The sequence below is a fragment of the Phyllobates terribilis genome, unplaced genomic scaffold (assembly GCF_046119375.1).
Source record: "Phyllobates terribilis strain yellow unplaced genomic scaffold, ASM4611937v1 Scaffold_2__4_contigs__length_985480577, whole genome shotgun sequence".
Taxonomy (NCBI): domain Eukaryota; kingdom Metazoa; phylum Chordata; class Amphibia; order Anura; family Dendrobatidae; genus Phyllobates; species Phyllobates terribilis.
In genome coordinates, this window is record NW_027362762.1 from 391120161 (window position 1) to 391141166 (window position 21006).

At 45.2% G+C, this 21006-nt stretch overlaps 1 protein-coding gene across 5 annotated transcripts in view; it reads left to right on the top strand.

Moving 5' to 3' along the window:
• AFF3 (ALF transcription elongation factor 3) overlaps positions 1–21006 on the top strand; it is a 563963-nt gene that overhangs the window by 358474 nt on the left and 184483 nt on the right. For all 5 annotated transcript variants that reach the window (XM_073664860.1, XM_073664861.1, XM_073664864.1 and 2 more), the window contains one exon: positions 6924–6975. In XM_073664860.1, the coding sequence (XP_073520961.1) occupies positions 6924–6975 (52 nt within the window). The remainder of the gene's footprint in view (positions 1–6923; positions 6976–21006) is intronic.

The following is a 21006-nucleotide window of genomic DNA, read 5'->3' on the forward strand; positions in this document are numbered from 1 at the left end:
GTCGAGTAGCCGAACATTTAAACTCCTACAATGGCATCAGTATGTGTCCATGTATTTAATACTAGTCCACAAATTGTGCTACAACAAAAAAAAAAAAGAAAAAACTCCTTCAGTAAGAATAATCGTGCCAAAATCCTTATAAGGCCACATGATGTGCCTCAACGCATTTACCCACCCCCAATGTGGGTTCATCAGGAAGCCTTGGGATGAAGGGTTTTCACTGTGGAAATAGATGCCCGGCTGAATGCTGAATGCTTTTTTCCGCTATATAAAGCTGAATGCTTTTTTCCGCTATATAAAGGAGCCATGTTGATGACATCACACTCCCAGAATGCCAGAGGAATAATGCCGTGAGAAAGAGTGTCCCCAAATAGTGTATACAAAGAAAGAGACAGGAGCTCCAAGTGTATAACCACACGCAGGGAACAAACTAGCAAATAAACATGTGGGCTCACCTGTGTGAGTTGTGACCTGGCACAACTGTTAATCGTATCGTATGGCAAGTGGATAGGCTACTGATCTGATCCACACACTGGTGGGTGGAGACATGATTGAATTAGAAGAGAAACAGGAGTGGGGATTCTTGGGCACTCCCAAGAAGTGCAGAGATTTAACATATGGTAATCTCCTTCTTCCTGAGGAAGGAGTCAACCCTATTCTGAAATGCATACACCTATACAGACCGAAAAATTATAGGCACTCCCAAAACAATTAGAACCTATACAAACAACTGGAGCAAAGGCCAGAGTAGTGCTAAAAATCAGATTTTATTAAATATAATTATTAAAATGTAAAGACATAACAATTTAAAAGGAAGAGGAAGCACACAGCAAAACGCCCGTCAGGGGTTTCTGTGGCAGCCTAAACAGGTCATGTATTTGCATTTATATATATTTCTATTCTTCAGTTTGTTCTTTGTCCTCCCATACTCACTTGTATATAGGTTTAATATTACCAGGGATAACTTTTGACCCTTTAATTTGATCATTTCTTTTTGCACGTATTTATTTTTTTTCTGTTTTAGGACATATATCTATGAAGCCCAGGTTAATATTATGTATTTATGTAGGAGTATTCCAAAATTGAATTAATTGTCTATATTTGGTTTATTCATATTAGTGCACTGGACTTTGGGTGACAATATATAGACTAAGGGTGCTTTCCTGTTAGTTTCCTATCTTATAACTATTTATATGGATTGGATTTAAATGAGTGAACAATACCTGTTTGGCTAGCCTATGTCTGTAATTCTCCTTTTAAATTGTTATGTCTCTACATTTTAACAATTATATTTAATAAAATTATTATTATTATTATTATTTATTATTATAGCGCCATTTATTCCATGGCACTTTACATGTGAAGAAGGGGTATACATACAAAAACAATTACAATAATCTTGAACACAATGTGACGGCGACTGGTACAGGAGGAGCGAGGACCCTGCCCGCGAGGGCTCACAGTCTACAAGGGATGGGTGAGGATACAGTAGGTGAGGGTAGAGCTGGTCATGCAGCATTATTTGTGGAGTGGTGGTTACTGCAGGTTGTAGGCTTGTCGGAAGAGGTGGGTCTTCAGGCTCTTTTTGAAGGTTTCCACGGTCGACAAGAGTCTGATGTGTTGGGGTAGAGAGTTCCAGAGTAGAGGGGACGCACGGGAGAAATCTTGTATGCGGGGAGTAGAGAAGGAGATCTTGTGAGGATCGGAGGTTGCGTGCGGGTATGTAGCGGGAGACTAGGTTAGAGATGTATGGAGGAGACAGGTTGTGAATGGCTTTGTATGTCATGGTTAGGGTTTTGAACTGGAGTCTCTGGGCAATGGGGAGCCAGTGAAGAGATTGACAGAGAGGAGAGGCCGGGGAATAGCGGGGGGACAGGTGGATTAGTCGGGCAGCAGAGTTTAGGATGGATTGGAGGGGTGCAATAGTGTTGGAAGGGAGGCCACAGAGCAGGAGGTTGCAGTAGTCAAGGCGGGAGATGATGAGGGCGTGCACTAGTGTTTTTGCAGATTCATGGTTGAGGAATGTGCGGATCCGGGAGATATTTTTGAGTTGGAGTCGGCAGGAAGTGGAAAGGGCTTGGATATGTGGTTTGAAGGAGAGTTCAGAGTCCAGGGTTACCCCAAGGCAGCGAGCCTGAGGGACTGGGGACAGTGGGCAGCCATTGACTATGATGGATAGGTCAGTTGGGGGGGTTGAATGAGATGGCGGAAAGATGATGAATTCTGTTTTGTCCATGTTAAGTTTTAGAAATCTAGCAGAGAAGAAGGATGAAATAGCAGACAGACATTGTGGGATTTTGGTTAGTAAGGAGGTGATATCAGGTCCAGAGAGGTAGATCTTTGTGTTGTCAGCATAGAAGTGATAATGAAAGACATGAGACTCTATGAGCTGTCCCAGACCTAAGGTGTAGATGGAGAAGAGCAGGGGTCCTAGAACTGAACCTTGGGGGACACCGACAGATAGGGGGTGAGATGAGGAGGTGGTCTGTGAGTGAGAGACACCGAATGTCCTGTCTGTTAGAAATGAAGAGATCCAGGATAGGGCTAAGTCTGTGATGCCGAGAGATGAGAGAGTTTTTAGTAAGGGGGAATGGTCCACCGTGTCGAAGGCAGATGACAGGTCTAGGAGATGGAGGACAGAATAGTGTCGCTTAGATTTGGCGGTTAGTAGGTCATTGGTAACTTTGGTCAGTGCAGTTTCAGTAGAATGGTGCGGTCGGAAACCAGATTGTAGGCGGTCGAAGAGGGAGCAGGAGGAGAGGTGGGAGGACAGCTCAGAATGGACGTGTTGTTCCAGTAGTTTTGAGGCATAGGGGAGAAGTGATATGGGGCGATAGCTAGACAGAGAGGATGGGTCAAGGGAGGGCTTTTTGAGGATGGGTGTGATTGAGGCATGTTTGAAGCATGAGGGGAAGACACCAGTTGTTAGTGACAAGTTGAAGAGGTGGGCTAGGGTTGGGATGAAGATAGTGGTAAGGTTTGGGATGAGGTGGGACGGGATTGGGTCAAGTTTACAGGTGGTGAGGTGTGATTTGGAGAGTAAAGAGGAAAGTTGATCTTCCTTAATGGTGGAGAATGTGGTTTTGGAGGAGGAGGGTTGAGTAGGTGTGGGGAGGGGCTGTGGGGGCTTTAGGTAAAAGCTTTGTCTGATGGTGTCAATCTTCTGTTTGAAGAATGAGGCAAAGTCTTCGGCTGAAATAAGAGGAGAGGAAGGAGGCACTGGGGGACGGAGGAGAGAATTGAAGGTGTTGAATAGTTGTTTGGGGTTGTGAGACAGGGAGGAAATGAGAGATGAGAAGTATGTTTGTTTTGCTGCAGTGAGTGTGGACTTGAAGGTAGTGAGGGACTGTTGGAATGCGATGAAGTGCTCATTGGAATGGGACCTTTTCCATCTACGCTCAGCAACCCTGGAGGCCCGTTGCAGTTCTTTAGTTAGGCTGGTGTGCCAGGGTTGTCTGTTGATTGTGCGAGCTTTGGTATGTGTGAGGGGGGCGACCGAATCGAGAGCTGCAGCTGTTGTGGTGTTGTATAAAGTGGCAGCAACATCTGCATCATGTAAGGAACTAATGTCTGTAAGAGGGAGAAGGGATTCAGAGAGTGAGTGTAGGTCAAGGTGTTTGAGATTTCTGCGAGGGTATGCAAGTTTGTGGAGTGGCGATTGTTGCCCTGGAGAGGAGAGGGTAGAGAATGTAAGTAGGTTGTGGTCAGAGAGAGGGAGAGGTGAGTTAGAGAGGTTAGATAGGGAACAGAGGTGGGTGAAGATGAGGTCCAGCGTGTGGCCGTCTTTGTGGGTGGGTGTGGAAGACCACTGGAGGAAGTGAGGGATAGAAGCTTAGAGGCAGCTGAGAGGGAAGTGTCATGGGGAATGTTGAAGTCACCCATGAGGATAGTGGGGATGTCAACTGAGAGGAAATGAAGTAGCCAAGTGGTGAAGTGGTCAAAGAAAGTGGTGGCTGATCCTGGGGGGCGGTAGATGACAGCCAGTTGGAGGTTGGAGGGGGAGTAGATGCGCACGCAGTGCACTTCAAAAGAGGGGAGAGTAATTGAGGGCGGCAGTGGGATATGGGTGAAGGAGCAGTTTTCTGAGAGGAGGAAACCTATTTCTCCACCGTGCTTGCCGGTGGGGCGGGGGGTATGGGAGAGGTGGAATCCGCCGTACGAAAGTGCAGCAGTAGAGGAAGTGTCAGAGGAGGTGAGCCAGGTTTCAGTGATGCCAAGGAAGGGAAGCTTGTTGGTGATGAAGAGGTCGTGAATGTAGGAAAGTTTGTTGCAGACGGAGCGAGCGTTCCATAGAGCTCCTGTTAGGGGAATTGGGGAAGCGAGGGCTGGGCGGATGGGTATAAGGTTAGAAGGGTTACGAGAGTTTGGGATAGATCGTGGGTAGGAGGTGGAAGTGACTGTGGGGATGTGGTGAGGAGGGCCAGGATTTGGAGAGATGTCGCCGGCAGTGAGGAGGAGCAGAGAAAGCGGTAGTAGGTGGGAGCAGGAGAGGGCATGAGGTGGCTGTCTGTGTTTGGAGGCAAAGGATTGTATGTTGAGGAATAGCTCTGAGGAGGAGGTGAGATGGGTGGGGAGAATGGAGGGAGAGATGAAGAGTTCCTTACTAGGTGTAGGGATTAGGGGTGGTTGTAAGAAGTAAAGGATTAAGGGGGTGAGAGTGAAAACAAAGACAAACACTGTTTACTGTGACTTAGTATCCAGTTACCTTCAGTTCACTTCAGATATTAATCAGAATTAATTCATATTTCTCACACTTCAGCTAATGGACAGTTAAGGTGATGGACACAGACTAAAGTCTGACACAGACTCCTGGCTCTCAATATATTTGTAACAGAATGCATTCAGCTGTGAACCAGATGGGAGTGGTTTGTGCTCATCTTGATCAGCTGATTAAGGCTGAACCAGATGCTGGATACTCAAAGGTTCAGTAAACAAGGTCATAAATGAAAGTGGGGGGTGGGTGGTGTAACTTGGGTCACGTACCATTAGTATATAGTAGGAGCAGAGAGATATAAAGAAGGCTGCATGGAAATCAGGATGGCAAAGTTGGGTCACGTACCATTAGTATATAGTAGGAGCAGAGAGATCTAGAGAAGGCTGCATGGAAATCAGGATGGCAAAGTTGGGTCACGTACCATTATTATATAGTAGGAGCAGAGAGATATAGAGAAGGCTGCATGGAAATCAGGATGGCAAAGTTGGGTCACTTACCATTAGTATATAGTAGGAGCAGAGAGATATAGAGAAGGCTGCATGGAAATCAGGATGGCAAAGTTGGGTCACGTACCATTAGTATATAGTAGGAGCAGAGAGATATAGAGAAGGCTGCATGGAAATCAGGATGGCAAAGTTGGGTCACGTACCATTAGTATATAGTAGGAGCAGAGAGATATAGAGAAGGCTGCATGGAAATCAGGATGGCAAAGTTGGGTCACGTACCATTAGTATATAGTAGGAGCAGAGAGATATAGAGAAGGCTGCATGGAAATCAGGATGGCAAAGTTGGGTCACGTACCATTAGTATATAGTAGGAGCAGAGAGATATAGAGAAGGCTGCATGGAAATCAGGATGGCAAAGTTGGGTCACGTACCTGTAAGAGGAATGGATAAACAGAGATGCTGATTAGAGTGCAGTGGTGGCAGATAAGGTACAGTCTGCATGCATCATATTATTCAGAATTAATTCATATTTCTCACACTTCAGCTAATGGACACTTAAGGTGATGGACACAGACTAAACTCAGATTTAATAAAATAATTTTTAGCACTACTCTGGCCTTTGCTCCAGTTGTTTGTATAGGTCCTATTCCGAAATGCATTGTATGAATAAAAATCCCATTAATGCATGTTCGGTCTCAGCACTTCTTGGCAGCGCTTGGGAATAACCCCTCCTGTTTCTCTTCCAACCCAAATGGTGTATAGCACATGCATACGGGTAATAAGAACAAGGTACTGGACAATGCTTTACAGACCTCTACATGTATGTAGACATACCGGTAAAACACTTTGTACAATCTGTAAAACATGGATTGAAAAAACATAAGAGGTTCCTTAAGTTACTTTGGTAAGAAAGTTCTTTTGGTAAACACTAGCAATGAAGAATGAGTAGAATGAATTATAATTCCCTCAGTCCAAGTTACAGTTTATTTTGTGTGGATACTAAAAGTGAGGAGAGATATAAGAGCACCATCCATAAGACATTCACATTTTAAGGCCAATTTAAACTTTGTTTATGTGTAACGTAAAAACAGGAATTTAGCTGTAAATATAAAGGCCCTTTATGCTGGGTTGATATAATGACTAATTTCAAATTCAGCCTGTTGTAAAACTGGATTTATAACTGGGGCAGTAATTTCATGTACTTGATCATTAAAACTCAATGTGGACTATGTGCTGATTCATTTTGTATCATAAAGGGGCATAGATTTTAGATTTTGATTGAAAACAAAATAAAACAACCAAATAATGTTTATCAAGTTGAATCAAATAACAGCAAAATTATTCTTCACGGCTCTTTACCTCTTGGGAAAAAAAAGAGAAGAAAGCATGTTAGGCCAGAGCCATTATGTATTATTAATTAGGGAATCAATGTTACATTTTTTTTCTTAATAAAGGAAAGGAAACCATCCAGAATCTACTTGTTCTGTCATGCTATCGTCTAGTAGTTTAACAACCAGCAAACATAAAATCCACACAATTTACATACAGCGATGAAGTCAGCTTAGTGTGCCATTTTTTAGACTTTTTTCGGAAGTAAATGTTCAGATTTTTACTATCACTATGGGGAAATCTGGCGAAAGTGGTCAAAAACTAAGTGTCCTTGATGACAACAACCTGCCAATTTCTTTAAAATTTTAAATTTATTTATTTTTGTTTCTGTTTTTCTTTTTCTAACTATTCTTATCTCATATCTTTTTTTAAAGAGCATGGCAATTTGAAGGCCAGAAGTCCAACACATTGTGCTGCACAAATATCGTAAGTGTTATTTATGTTTTTTTTGCCTTTAATGCATTAAAATATGTAATGGCAGAAAAGAGTCCATGGCAGAAGCAGTAGTGGAGAGAATGTATAGCTGGTGTAGCAGGGTAATAGGAAGATTACAGATAGTCTTGGTTTGTTCAGAGAACTTAGTTCACTAAGTCATTAATAGGTACAATTTTTATTTTCTGGGGCTCTAGAACTAAAGGAATATTGGGAAGGTTCAGTGGGCCTGACATTCATATTCAGCCAGTATGGGTTTTCATATTAAGCCCTGGAGAATTTGCCAGGTCCATTGCTCGGTCATAAAGAGTGTGTACATAATGCAGACTGGGCCAGCGAGAGAAACAATTAAAGAGAACCTGTCACGGGAAAAAACGCTATTAACCTGCAGATATGGGGTTAATCTACAGGTTAATAGCATTTGGCTAGTTGCCTGGCGCCCGCACTTAGCCAAACGCTGCGAGGAGAAAATGAACTTTATCCCCCCCCCCCGGCTGCGTTCCAGTTTCAGTCACAGGAGTGGCGCCGGTGCTGGTTCAGTCTCCGCTCTGTGGCGGCTGTAACAGCGTCCCCTGTCCAGACTAACACTGGCTGTTCATTGGTTCCGACTGTCGGTCAGAACCCAGGGCGCTGTTACAACTGCTTCTCTGTATACTCAGAGCAGTGACTGAATCTGCCCTGGCGCCACCCCCATGACTGAAGCCGGAACGCTGCCGGGGAGAATAAAGTTAATTTTCTGCCCACAGGTTTTGGCTACGTGCAGGCACCGAGCAGGTTAGTAACGCTATTAACCTGCAGATTAACCCCAGGCTGTAAGTTAATAGCGTTTTTTTTCTGGTGACAGGTTCCCTTTAAGTCTTGTGGACTTGCTAAGGAAGTTATCTCACTGTATGTAATATGTCTTTTAGAGGTGAGGAAACCTGGTAAAGTTTTGGGGCCAGACAATTAAGGTGTTTATCTTGTTCTGTTATGTAACTTGTTTTCCGCTGAACATATTAAAACTGATGTTAGCTAGTTTTACCTGTCATGTCATTCATGATTAGTGTTGAGCCACCCCCGTAGTGTTCGAGTTCGGTTCGGTTCGTCGAACACCCGTGTGTTCGCCGAACTGTTCGTCGAACTGTTCGTCGAACACCTTCGAACACCGTTAAAACCAATGGCAGGCAAACAAAAACACATAGAAACACATAGAAAACACCTTCAAAGGTGTCCAAAAGCTGACAAACTGCTCAGAAGACATAACTAACACATGGAAAAGTGACAAGTACATATAGTCATGCGAAAATAAAAGAGGTGGAGGAGTAAAAGGAGGGGGAGACACAGATATAGGCATGTCATGCCCTTCTAAAATCCAAAAAGTGAGAAGCCGACACGGCCAGTCCGCTCCTGCCCGTGCCACCTCCGTGTCGCCGGGTTTGTGCCAGAGCCGCGGTGAACCCTGACGGCCAGCCCCCCTCTCCCAATACTGGTGCCTGTCCGCTGGTGGGTCGAGCGAGCCCCCCTGTGGTGGAGGCAGCTCTAAGCTTTTTAATTTAAATTGTCTCTCTAATTTGAATGAATACACTTTAAATCCATTTACAAGGATCTATTGGAGGGCAAGTCTCATGCCAGCAGCCGCGGTAATTCCAGCTCCAGTAGCGTCCACTAAAGCTGCTGCAGTTAAAAAGCTTTTATAAGGATCGAGCTCGGCTGTCCACCGCAAGGCATCCTACTGCCAGTCCCAGCCCCTATGCCTTGGGGTGCCTCCTGATGCTCTTCACTAAGTATCCCATGGTCCCGAAGCATTTCCTTTGAAAAAATTAAGTGTCTAAACTACAGGTGGTGCAGCTTGCTTAACAGCCGGGATAATCCGCTCACTAGCAGACACTGCTACTAGGCACAAAGTATTTCCTGGGCTAGATGCAGTTAAAAATTTGTAATTAGATACTCTCGTTGGATGCTGAGAAAGCATTCCATAGAGTCTCCTGGCACGCCATATATGATTCTCTTAAATAGCTTGGGGTAGGGGTCTAGGGGACCCTTTTATAGCCAAAATCACGGCCCTATATCGCAATACGTCACCTAGGCTGAAGATAAATGGAACTGTAGCACCCTGAGGGCTCGGTTGCTACAGACGTATTGCACCTCACCCAGAGGTGTGATATCTCACTCTCAGGTAAGGATGGAGTGTGGATCAGGACCCGACACCTGCATGCATTACACCACATTGCCGTGGGGCAGGGCGACCAATATGCCCCTGAGATGGGCACGACAGTCCCTGTCCCTGGCTGGAGTGGGGGGAGGGAACACTGAGGAAGGGGAACCCTGTAGTGCAGGAGCAGGGAGGAAGCAGTTCCTGGGTGCATTGAGAAGGGAGTATAAAAGGTGGGCACCATCTTAGTTCAGTGCAGAGAAGTCTGAGCAGAAGTGGCAGGGAGCAGGGGCTCTGCATGAGCTCTGCTCCGGAGGCGGGCCTAGTAACAGAGGCCCAGGCCTGGAAGAGGGAGAAGGAAGGAAGAGGAGGCGGAGAAGGCTCCAGGAACGAGGAATGAAGGGATCCCAGGGGTGCGGACGGGCGAGTCGCCACCGCACGCCCGAATCCACCTGCGTGGAGGGGTCAGGCCAAAGGGGGAGACCGGTCCCCGAACTAGTGGAGGCAGGAAACGACCCTCAGCTAGAAACCGGAGGCTCTGACATTTTATGTGGCGCAGCCCCTCGCTACACCCGCTAGGAAGGCACCACATAGGGTCAGGGAAACTGGCGCCAAGTTTACCAAGAGGAGGCCCGAGGCAGCCGGACAGAAGTGTTGGTAAGAAAGGCCAGACAAAGGACACACAAAGGGGGTCCTGTGAAGTGCTCCAAAGTTATCTGGGAGTTGTCTGAGCCCCTCACCTGGTGAGCACAGTACGACGTGGGCAGCCGTTACCTGCAGACGTGGTCTGGATAATAAGAACTGTGAGTAAAGGCCCTGAACTGCATCACTGACTCCGTGTCGTTACTGCTGCTGCCCTGCACCATCACCCCCATCCTCCGCATACACTGCCCTGAGGCTATACTCCTCCCGTGGGGAGTTATGCTACGCTCTGCTGCACCCACAACACCAGCCTCAGTGGTCTGCCCTGTAGCGGCGGTTCACTCTGACCGCAATCCACGGGTGGCATAGTCGGACATTTAAACATGAAAACCACATAAATAGTTCCGCCACTGGTTTGACCGCCCTGAGCCACGGAACTGGGTCGCCGCCACGAAGACTACAACCACCAGCATCCACCAAAAAGGGTCCCAAGGCCCAGGGGGTGCGTCAGAACATTTTCATCACCTTTCACAATCACCAATGGGACAAGGCAGTGATGTCCTCTGTCCCCTCTCTTATACATCCTAGTGACGGAGCACCTGCTCTCATCAATTCGCCATAACCCCAATATTAGGTGGATTGAGGTGGGAGGCACCGAGTACAAGTGCTCTCTATTTGCTGATGATGTCCTAGTATATATCACTCAATCACATATATCCATCCATGCTGTTATGGCTGAAATAGATCACTTTGTTACATGGTAAAATTTTAAAATCAATGCAGCGAAGTCTGAGGCCCTCGATGTCTCCCTCCCCAAATCCATATAGGATTCCATCCAGTCCAACTTTCCCTTTGCCTGGCCCTCACAGGGTATCAAATACTTAGGAATTCCTATTCATAGAGACCTCTCCCATCTATGTTATCTTAATTTTGGGCCCTTTATTGAACAACTCCATACAGACCACGGTTGGCAAGTTAGAACTGTAAGATTCACTACGTGAACCACTGGTGTTTTGTGGAAAAGCACATGTACACTGCGTTCCAAATTATTATACAAAAAGTGTTTAGGAGTGATAAGGGAAGAATTTGTTTGTTTGTCAGTTAAACTCATTGATGGTGATGTGTGTCAGGGCTCTTTATATCACTGTAAGCAATTGCAGACACCTGTGCTAATTAGTTTGGCAGGTGTGTCCAATGAAAGGCAAGACTACTTAAGAAGGCTCTCTCACATTATTAAGCAGCCTACATTTTCTGCCAAAATGGGAAAGAAAAAGGATGTGTCGGCTGCTGAGAAGCAACAAATTGTGGAATGTTTAGGTCAAGGCATGACTACAATCAACATTGTGCGATGATCAGGATGAAGTGTCTTGGCAATCAAGAAGTATGTAGCTGATTCACAGTACACACGTGTGCGTGCTGATAAGGGCAAATTGAGGACTCTTTCCTACAGGCAATTACGTCAGGTTGAAAGAGCAGCGGCAAAAAAGCCTTGTCATAGCAGCAGACAAGTTTTTGAAGCTGCTTGTGCCTCCAACGTCCCCCGAACAACAAAATGCAGGGTCCTTCAGAGGTTTGCAGCTGTGCATGCGCCATCCTGTCGACCTCCTCTATCCACTTCACACAAGCAGAAACGGCTCCAGTGGGCCAAACATTACATGAAGACTGATTTCAAAACTGTTTTGTTCACGGATGAGTGCCGTGCAGCGCTCGATGGTCCAGATGGATGGAGTGGAGGATGGCTGGTTGATGGACACCCCACGCAAACACGGCTACAGCGCCAACAAGGAGGAGGTGGAGTAATGTTTTGGGCTGGAATCATGGGGAGAGAGATTGTCGGCCCCTTTAGGATCCCTGAAGGCGCTAAAGATGAACTCCATAATGTATGTGGATTTTCTCAAACAGCACTTCCTGCCATGGTTCAAGAAGAAGAACCGTGTATTTCACAGCAAGATCATTTTTCTGCATGATAATGCACCATCTCATGCTGCACATAAAACATCTGCATCTCTGGCTGATATGGGCATAAAAGGGGACAAACTTATGGTGTGACCCCCATGCTCCCCTGACCTCTACCCCATTCAGAACCTTTGGAGCATCATTAAAAGGAGTGTCTATGATGGCGGGAGGCAGTTCACATCTAAGCAACAGCTCTGGGAGGGTATTCTGTCCTCATGCAAAACAATTGAAGCAGAAACCATCCAAAACCTGACAAATTCAATGGACGAGAGAGTTCAGAAGCTCCTTTCGAACAAGGGGTCCTATGTGAAAATGTAACATCACCTAGAATAAAGTTTTGAGTTGAAAACTGTTTGATTTCAGTTTTTAACAACCTGCTAATGCTTATAATTTCAAAAATGACCATTTTTTTGGTCTTTATTAAAATGAAAAGGTTGATCGAAAAGTTTGGGGGATCTAAGAGTGTGGCAACCCAGTAGTCATGATTACTTCGAATTCTGACAATATGAGGGTCATGCTGCAGGTAGTGCAGCAAGAAGGCACTTATGTGCCTTGCGCATCTCGGAGCCCCAAAATTATTTTCCGGGCTAGATGCAGCTAAAAATTATTTTTAATTTTAAATCTGGTGAAGCTTTAGTATAGATGGCCTAATAGGATCAGTGCTGCACACTGCTACAAAGCCCAAATTATTTTCCAGTCAAGATACAGATAAACATGATTAGTAATTTGAAAGCTTAAAACGGTTGGTAGGGTGATTTTAACCAATCATCAAGCTTTTACTCTCCCCAGGATGACACAGGGGTAGAAAAGTCGTTTCGGATCCATGATTTGTTCATCTTTATGAACGTGAGTCTGTCTACATTATCAGTGGAGAGCCGCGTGCGCTTATCTATCAGCACACCACCAGCAGTGCTGAACACACGTTCAGACAGAACGCTGGCTGCGGGGCATGACAAGATCTCCAAGGCGTAAGTGGCTAGCTCCGGCCATTTATCCAGATTGGAAGCCCAAAAAGAGCAAGGGTCCAGTGACATAGTCGTGGCTTCAATGTTTACTTGGAGATACTCCTGTACCATCGTCTCTAGGCGTTGACTATGTGTCAGACTTCTTGTCTCCTGTGGCCTTGCAAAGGATGGGCTAAAAAAGTGGTGAAATGATTCCGCAAAATTGATGTTACCAGCAGATACTGTGGTTCTGTTACGGTTTGAGTGCTGAACACTTGACGGTCCCACGGTTGGCAAGTTGGAACTGTGAGATTCACTACGTGCACCACTGGTATTTTGTGGAAAAGCACATGTAAGATTCTGCAACAGTCTCTGCTGATACTCCTGCATGCGTGCATCCCTTTCTATGGCAGGAATAATTTCTGCAAATTTACTTTTGTACCGGGGATCTAACAGTGTGGCAACCCAGTAGTCAGGATTATTTCTAATTCTCACAATTCGAGGGTCATGTTGCAGGTAGTGCAGCAAGAAGGCACTCATGTGTGTTGCGCATCCAGGAGCACCAAGTCCCTGTTGTGTTGGTGGCGAGGTAACAATCATGCTTCCTTCCTCTGTCCTCTCCCCCCAACCTCGCACAACAGAAATGTGATCAAGGTCTCCCTCATCTGATGAGTCTTCCATCAGTTCGTCCTCCACTTCTTCCTGGGCTCCTGAACCTTCCTCACTAGTTTGGCTGCTACCATGCGCCCTGGTAAAACCATCTCCCCCACCCTCACATGCCTGCCGCCTTGGTGCTGCCGACCTTGCTGATGTTAGCCCTTCCGCATACAACTCCTCCTCCTCTACTTCCTCCACCTCCTCTTGTGCCACCACCTGACTCCGAATTCTGTTTAACATGTGCTCCAGCATGTAAATCACCGGAATAGTCATGCTGATAATGGCATCGTCAGCACTAAACATCTTCGTCGCCATTTCAAAACTGTGCAGAAGGGTGCATAGGTCCCTGATCTGAGACCACTCCTCCAGCGTGATTTGCCCCACCTCTGAATCTCGTTGGCCCAGGCTATACGTCAGAACGTATTGCACCAGGGCTTGTCGGTGCTGCCACAGTCGCTGCAACATGTGCAGAGTTGAATTCCACCGGGTAGGCACATCGCATTTTAGCCGGTGAAGTGGCAGGCCCAACGACTTCTGTAGAGATGTAAGTCGCTGAGCTGCGGGATGCGAACGGCGGAAGTGAGCACACAGCGACCGTGCCCTCTGCAGAAGGCCATCTAGTCTGGGATAGTGGGCTAAAAATTGCTGGACAACCAGGTTCAACACGTGAGCCATACAAGGCACGTGTGTGACATTGCCCCGGCGAAGGGCCGCACCCAGGTTTGCAGCATTGTCGCACACGGCCTTCCCTGGTTTCAGGTCCAGTGGAGACAACCATTCATGAAATTGGTTCTCCAGAGCTGACCACAACTCCTCAGCTGTGTGACTCACATTTCCCAGACATTTCAATGTAAAAACCGCCTGATGACGTTGAGCCCTACTGCCAGCATAGTAAGGAGGTGTGCAGGATCCCTTCTGCGCAGTTAGAAAGCTTGTGGCATGACCAGACAGGCTTTGGGTGCAGGTGGAAGACCGAGAGGAGGTTGAGGAGGCAGAAGCAGTGGAGGAACTTTGACATAAAGAGGATTGACGCACAACTCGTGGGGACGGCAAGACTTGGACAGCAGCCCCTTGTCCTGCTGTCACCATAGTTACCCAGTGCCCAGTCAGCGACATGTAACGCCCCTGTCCATGCCTACTCGTCCAAGTGTCTGTGGTGAAATGCACCCTGTCACACACAGAGTTTCTCAAAGAAGCGGTGATGTTGTGTGCGACATGCTGGTGGAGCGCAGGCACACCTTTCTTTGAGAAGTAGTGCCGACTGGGCATCTGGTACTGGGGCACTGCGACGGACATAAGGTCTCGAAAATCCTCTGTGTCCACCAGGCGGAAAGTCAGCATTTCTGTAGCCAAGAGCTTGCAGATGGTGAAATTCAACCTCTTAGCTTTCTCATGGCTAGGAGGAAATGGTCTTTTACTTGTCCACATCTGAGGGACCGAGGGCTGGCTATTGTGCTTAGACGGGGTTGATAAGGGTGTCCCCGGCAAACTGCCGGTCTGTGAGGAAGATGCAGGCGGACATGTTAGGTTGCCTTGATCCAAAGGTGGTGCTATCGATGTCGGACAGCGCTCAACACCAGCTGGTGTTACCACCTCCAAAGAAAATGATGACCTGCCAATCACGCTGGCTGTTGCGGGTAAAGAGGTGGCAGGTCTGCGCCCCAAAACAGGTGTGACTGCTGTCCCCCCAGTCACAGAGGATGAAGAGGCCGCGGATGCACAAGATATGGCAGACGGTGATTGGCCCGGCCGGCTAGGCCGCATTGTAGCACACTGAGCTTCCCACTGCAACTTATGCTTCATGTCCATGTGCCGGTTCATGCATGAAGTACTCAAACTATGTATTTTTTGGCCTCTACTTAGCTTTTGCTGACAAATGTTACAGATAACACGAGTTGGGTCATCTTTATCGATCTGAAAAAATGCCCAGGCTATGCAAGGCTTAGCACCCATGCGACCTGAAGAGCCACCACAACTTGTGGTGAGAGGCAGAGTTGTGTTTGAGGATGCAGTTGTTGACGTGCTTCCAGTACTACGTCTCTGTCCAGGAAGGCGCAACCTGACCTCGTCGTCACTAGCATCTTCCTCCACCTCCTCTGCTGACCTCATCTCTTGGCTGACTGTGGGATGACAGTAAGTGGGATCTCCGACCTCATCATCATCACCCTGTGCGTTATCACACCCGTCGTCCTCAGAGCCAACCTGTTCCTGCCCTGACAAAAAACTAAAGTTGTCGCTCCAATCAGGTATTTGAGTCTTATCATCGTCTTCCTCATTGTCTCCACCAACAGGAGTTACAGTTTGGGAATGAGGGTCTACATTATGGTCAGAACCTTCTGCGTCTGGTCCTGGATCCGACTCATAAAGATTCTGGGCATCAGTGCAGATCATTTCCTCGTCTGGATTCACAGAAGCGCTGGAGTCGACCTCTGATTCCCAGGCTATAGTATGAGTAAACAGCTCTGCAGACTCAACCATCTGTTCTACCTCATACTCAGACGGGCAGCTGGAGATTTGGGAGCTGTGAGGAAGCAAGTGCGATTTGGGTGACACCTTTGAGGACTGGAGTATTTGTGATGTTGAAGTTGATGTGGAGGAGAGCCCACTTAAAGGAGCACTTGATATCCGTTGAAGCACCTGCTGTTTTTGTGCCTCATCTGGAATTTGTAGCGATTGGCGTGGCCGTAAGAAAGGGATCTTATCACATTGTCCGCTAAAAGAAGTAGACATTTTAGTTTGGCTGGAAGATGGTCTTTCTTCTGCACCTACCCCACGGACACAACCTTTTTTCCCCTTCCCAACACGCCTATTCCCCTTTCCACCAGCAGCAGGCCTTTTTCCACTCATTTTGGTGGTTAACTAATTCACAACTCTGGAGTTGTTTGCACAAAAAAACAATGGATGGTAACCGAGCAGAGCTGAGTGGCCAAACTGTGGTATTAGGCCAAAACTATTGGCTGGGTTAGATGCAGAAAAAAATTATTTTGAATTTGCAACCTGATGGAGGTCAGTATAGATGGACTAATACAAATAGTCCCACACACTGCTAGAAGCCCAAATATTTTTTCAGAGGTACTGTAGATGCAGATAAAAATTATTTTTAATTTGCAACCTGATGGAGGTCAGTATAGATGGACTAATAGACCAAGTCCCACACACTGCTAGAAGCCCAAATATTTTTTCAGAGCTAGATGCAGAAAAAAATTATTTTTAATTTGCAACCTGATGTAGGTCAGTATAGATGGACTAATAGACCAAGTCCCACACACCGCTAGAAGCCCAACTATTTTTTCAGAGCTAGATGCAGAAAAAAATTATATTCAATTTGCAACCTGCTGGAGGTCAGTATAGAAGGACTAATAGAACAAGTCCCACACACTGCTAGAAGCCCAAATATTTTTTCAGAGCTAAATGAAGAAAAAAATTATTTTTAATTTGCAACCTGATGGAGGTCAGTATAGATGGACTAATAGACCAAGTCCCACACACTGCTAGAAGCCCAAATATTTTTTCAGAGCTAGATGCAGAAAAAAATTATTTTTAATTTGCAACCTGATGGAGGTCAGTATAGATGGACTAATAGACCAAGTCCCACACACTGCTAGAAGCCCAAATATTTTTTCAGAGCTAGATGCAGAAAAAAATTATTTTTAATTTGCAACCTGATGGAGGTCAGTATAGATGGACTAATAGACCAAGTCCCACACACTGCTAGAAGCCCAAATATTTTTTCAGAGCTAGATGCAGAAAAAAATTATTTTTAATTTGCAACCTGATGGAGGTCAGTATAGATGGACTAATAGACCAAGTCCCACACACCACTAGAAGCCCAAATATTTTTTCAGAGCTAAATGAAGAAAAAAATTATTTTTAATTTGCAACCTGATGGAGGTCAGTATAGATGGACTAATAGACCAAGTCCCACACACTGCTAGAAGCCCAAATATTTTTTCAGAGCTAGATGCAGAAAAAAATTATATGCAGTTTGCAACCTGATGGAGGTCAGTATAGATGGACTAATAGAATGATGCTATGCCCAAAAGATTTTACTTCACTAGGTGCAGTAAAAAATTGGTATTCTATACACAGGTGTTATATCTTGCAACACAGATAGGCTACTCCACTGACTAACCCACTCTGCAATAGGCCAAAAAGGATTAGCTTTGCTAGATTCAGCCAAATGCTGTGAAAAAAACTTGCACAGCACTGGCACAGACCTGCCTGGCAAAAACTGATAGGAACTCATGTAACCTAGTCCTGAAAAGGACTCCAATTACAATTAGTCTTTACTCCCACAACCTATCTATTTAAGAGCACAGACCTCCCTGATAAAAGTCGTAGGAAATGCTGTAACCTAGTCCTTAAAAGGACTGCAATCACAACTATTCCCTACTCCCAAGCTATCTGTATATTTGTGCGAAAATTGGCTTGAAATTAACAAGGTATAGGGCACACAGCAACAGCGGTGCCGTTTAACACGCAGCCAATGACACATGCCCTTGCTTGTGTGAAAAAAAGCACTTCGCTCCGTGTGTGCGCTGCTGATAGGCTGACAGATTGCACCTCCCCACTGCAAATGCGGGAAAGAGAAAAAAAAATGGAGATCTTCATTGTTCCTGCAGAGATCCATCCCCTGCCCCTCCCCCCACCCCGCTGTACACTCAAACTGCGTATTAACATTAATTTTCATCATTACTGAGAAAAAATCCAGTTATGATTTTGGTGCACGAACAGTTATCGAACATAACCTCGAACAGCCGAATTTTTCTCAAATTGTTCGTGTTCGCCGAACGGCTCGAACACCGCCCAAAACAGCTCGAATTTGAGATTGGCGAACAGTTCGAGTAGAACAACGCTCATCTCTATTCATGATGCCTGAAATATGGACAGCATGAATCAAGGACAGGTTCCCTGATTACAGATGTCCCTGTATCACTCTGAAATATTACAGCACTTCAGAGAAAATACACTTTACAAAGAGGTCCTGGAAAGAGATGACTGAGATGACTAGTTGCCGAGGTGGCTTCCGCTGGCTTCTTCCCACCTGGCTCTGCTTGATTGATGGGTCTCTACTTATTTTTTTTTTATAGGAAGACACCTGTCAATTATGCAGAGGCTGACAGTGACTAGTCATCTCAGTCACCTTGTTCTGGGTCCCCTATTTAAAGTTTGTTTTGTCTGAAATGCAACAGATTTCCTTTCAATAGTAATCCACTGTATTGGAGTGAAAGTTATTCTTGTGCTAATCATCTTAGACATAAGATGTTAATTCTGTGAGATAATTTACCCTCGAGCTGCCAAAGATATTATAGAAAGCATATAACTACAGGTCTGATCCTATATATATATATACAGTTATATGAAAAAGTTTGGGCACCCCTATTAATCTTAAGCTTAATGTTTTATAAAAATTGGTGTTTTTGCAACAGCTATTTCAGTTTGATATATGTAATAACTGTTGGACACAGTAATGTTTCTGCCTTGAAATGAGGTTTATTGTACTAACAGAAAATGTGCAATCTGCATTCAAACAAAATTTGACAGGTGCATAAGTATGGGCACCTCACCAGAAAAGTGACATTAATATTTAGTAGATCCTCCTTTTGCAAAAATAACAGCCTTTAGTCGCTTCCTGTAGCTTTTAATGAGTTCCTGGATCCTGGATGAAGGTATTTTTGACCATTCCTCTTTACTAAACAATTCCAGTTCAGTTAAGTTTGATGGTCGCCGAGCATGGACAGCCCTCTTCAAATGATCCCACAGATGTTCAATGATATTCAGGTCTGGGGACTGGGATGGCCATTCCAGAACATTGTAATTGTTCCTCTGCATGAATACCTGAGTAGATTTGGAGCGGTGTTTTGGATCATTGTCTTGCTGAAAGATCCATCCCCTGTGTAACTTCAACTTTATCACTGATTCTTGAACATTATTGTCAAGAATCTGCTGATACTGAGTGGAATCCATGCGTCCCTCAACTTTAACAAGATTCCCGGTGCCGGCATTGGCCACATAGCCCCAAAGCATGATGGAACCTCCACCAAATTTTACTGTGGGTAGCAAGTGTTTTTCTTGGAATGCTGTGTTTTTTTGCCGCCATACATAACACCTTTTTGTATGACCAAACAACTCAATCTTGGTTTCATCAGTCCACAGGACCTTCTTCCAAAAAGAAATTGGCTTCTCCAAATGTGCTTTTGCATGCCTCAGCCGACTCTGTTTGTGGCGTGCTTGCAGAAACGGCTTCTTTCGCATCACTCTCCCATATAGCTTCTCCTTGTGCAAAGTGCGTTGTATAGTTGACCAATGCACAATGACACCATCTGCAGCAAGTTGATGCTGCAGCTCTCTGGAGGTGGTCTGAGGATTGTCCTTGACTGATCTCACCATTCTTCTTCTCTGCCTTTCTGATGTTTTTCTTGGCCTGCCACTTCTGGCCTTAACAAGAACTGTCCCTATGTTCTTCCATTTCATTACTATGTTCCTCACAGTGGAAACTGACCGGTTAAATCTCTGAGACAGCTTTTTGTATCCTTCCCCTGAACAACTATGTTGAATAATCTTTGTTTTCAGATCATTTGACAGTTGTTTTGAGGAGCCCATGATGCCACTCTTCAGAGGAGATTCAAACAGGAGAACAACTTGCAAGTGGCCACTTTAAGTAGCTTTTCTCATGATTGCATACACCCGGCTATGAAGTTCAAAGCTCAATGAGGTTACAAAACCAAAAAAAGTGCTTTAGTAAGTCAGTAAAAAGTAGGTAGGAGTATTTGAAACAAGAAAATGATAAGGGTGCCCATACTTATGCACCTGTCAAATTTTGTTTGAATGCAGATTGCACATTTTCTGTTAGTACAATAAACCTCATTTCAAGGCAGAAACATTACTGTGTCCAACAGTTATTACATATATCAAACTGAAATAGCTGTTGCAAAAACACCAATTTTTATAAAACATTAAGTTTAAGATTAATAGGGGTGCCCAAACTTTTTCATATAACTGTATATATATATATATACTCCTCAACATTGAAATTCCAACACCAAGAAGGAAAAGTAATAGGATTATGGAAATCACAGGATTGATAGACATGTTAATGATATGCAAATGATGAAGAAATGAAAGCCCCATTTTTAAAGCATCTCAATTTATTCAGTATCAAGTGTGAGCACATGACATTGTCATGTTGAAAAACAGCTCCTGGGACACTTTGGAGAAATCTCTGTACTACTGGTTTCACAACACAATCATTGTAACACCGAGCTGTCAGTGTACCTGGAATGAAATAAGACTGGGGTGCTGTTCCCTTGTGAAGGGCTCTTTATGACGCTGCCCACGTGGTCACATGGTCTTCAGATGGAGACTGGAGGCTGGAATGGAGCAATGGAAGCTGGAATGGAGGTCTTTCTATCCCGCTTTTGTCTGGGATGCAGTGATTGCTGGAGATTTGACTGAAGACCATATGTGCAATACCATGAAGCGGGCTTCATGAGGGAATGTCAGACCGTTCCTACTCCGGGGACTATGGTGCAGGCTGGCATAATGTATGGTAGCCGGACCCCTCTATTCTTCATTGCACTTAGCTGCACCAACTTTTCCTGTATCTTTCATAGATTTGGTGATTAAACCGGTGACCATTTCTCCAAAGTGTTTCATGAGCTGTTTTTCAACATGACAGTGCCAGGCTGCATGTTG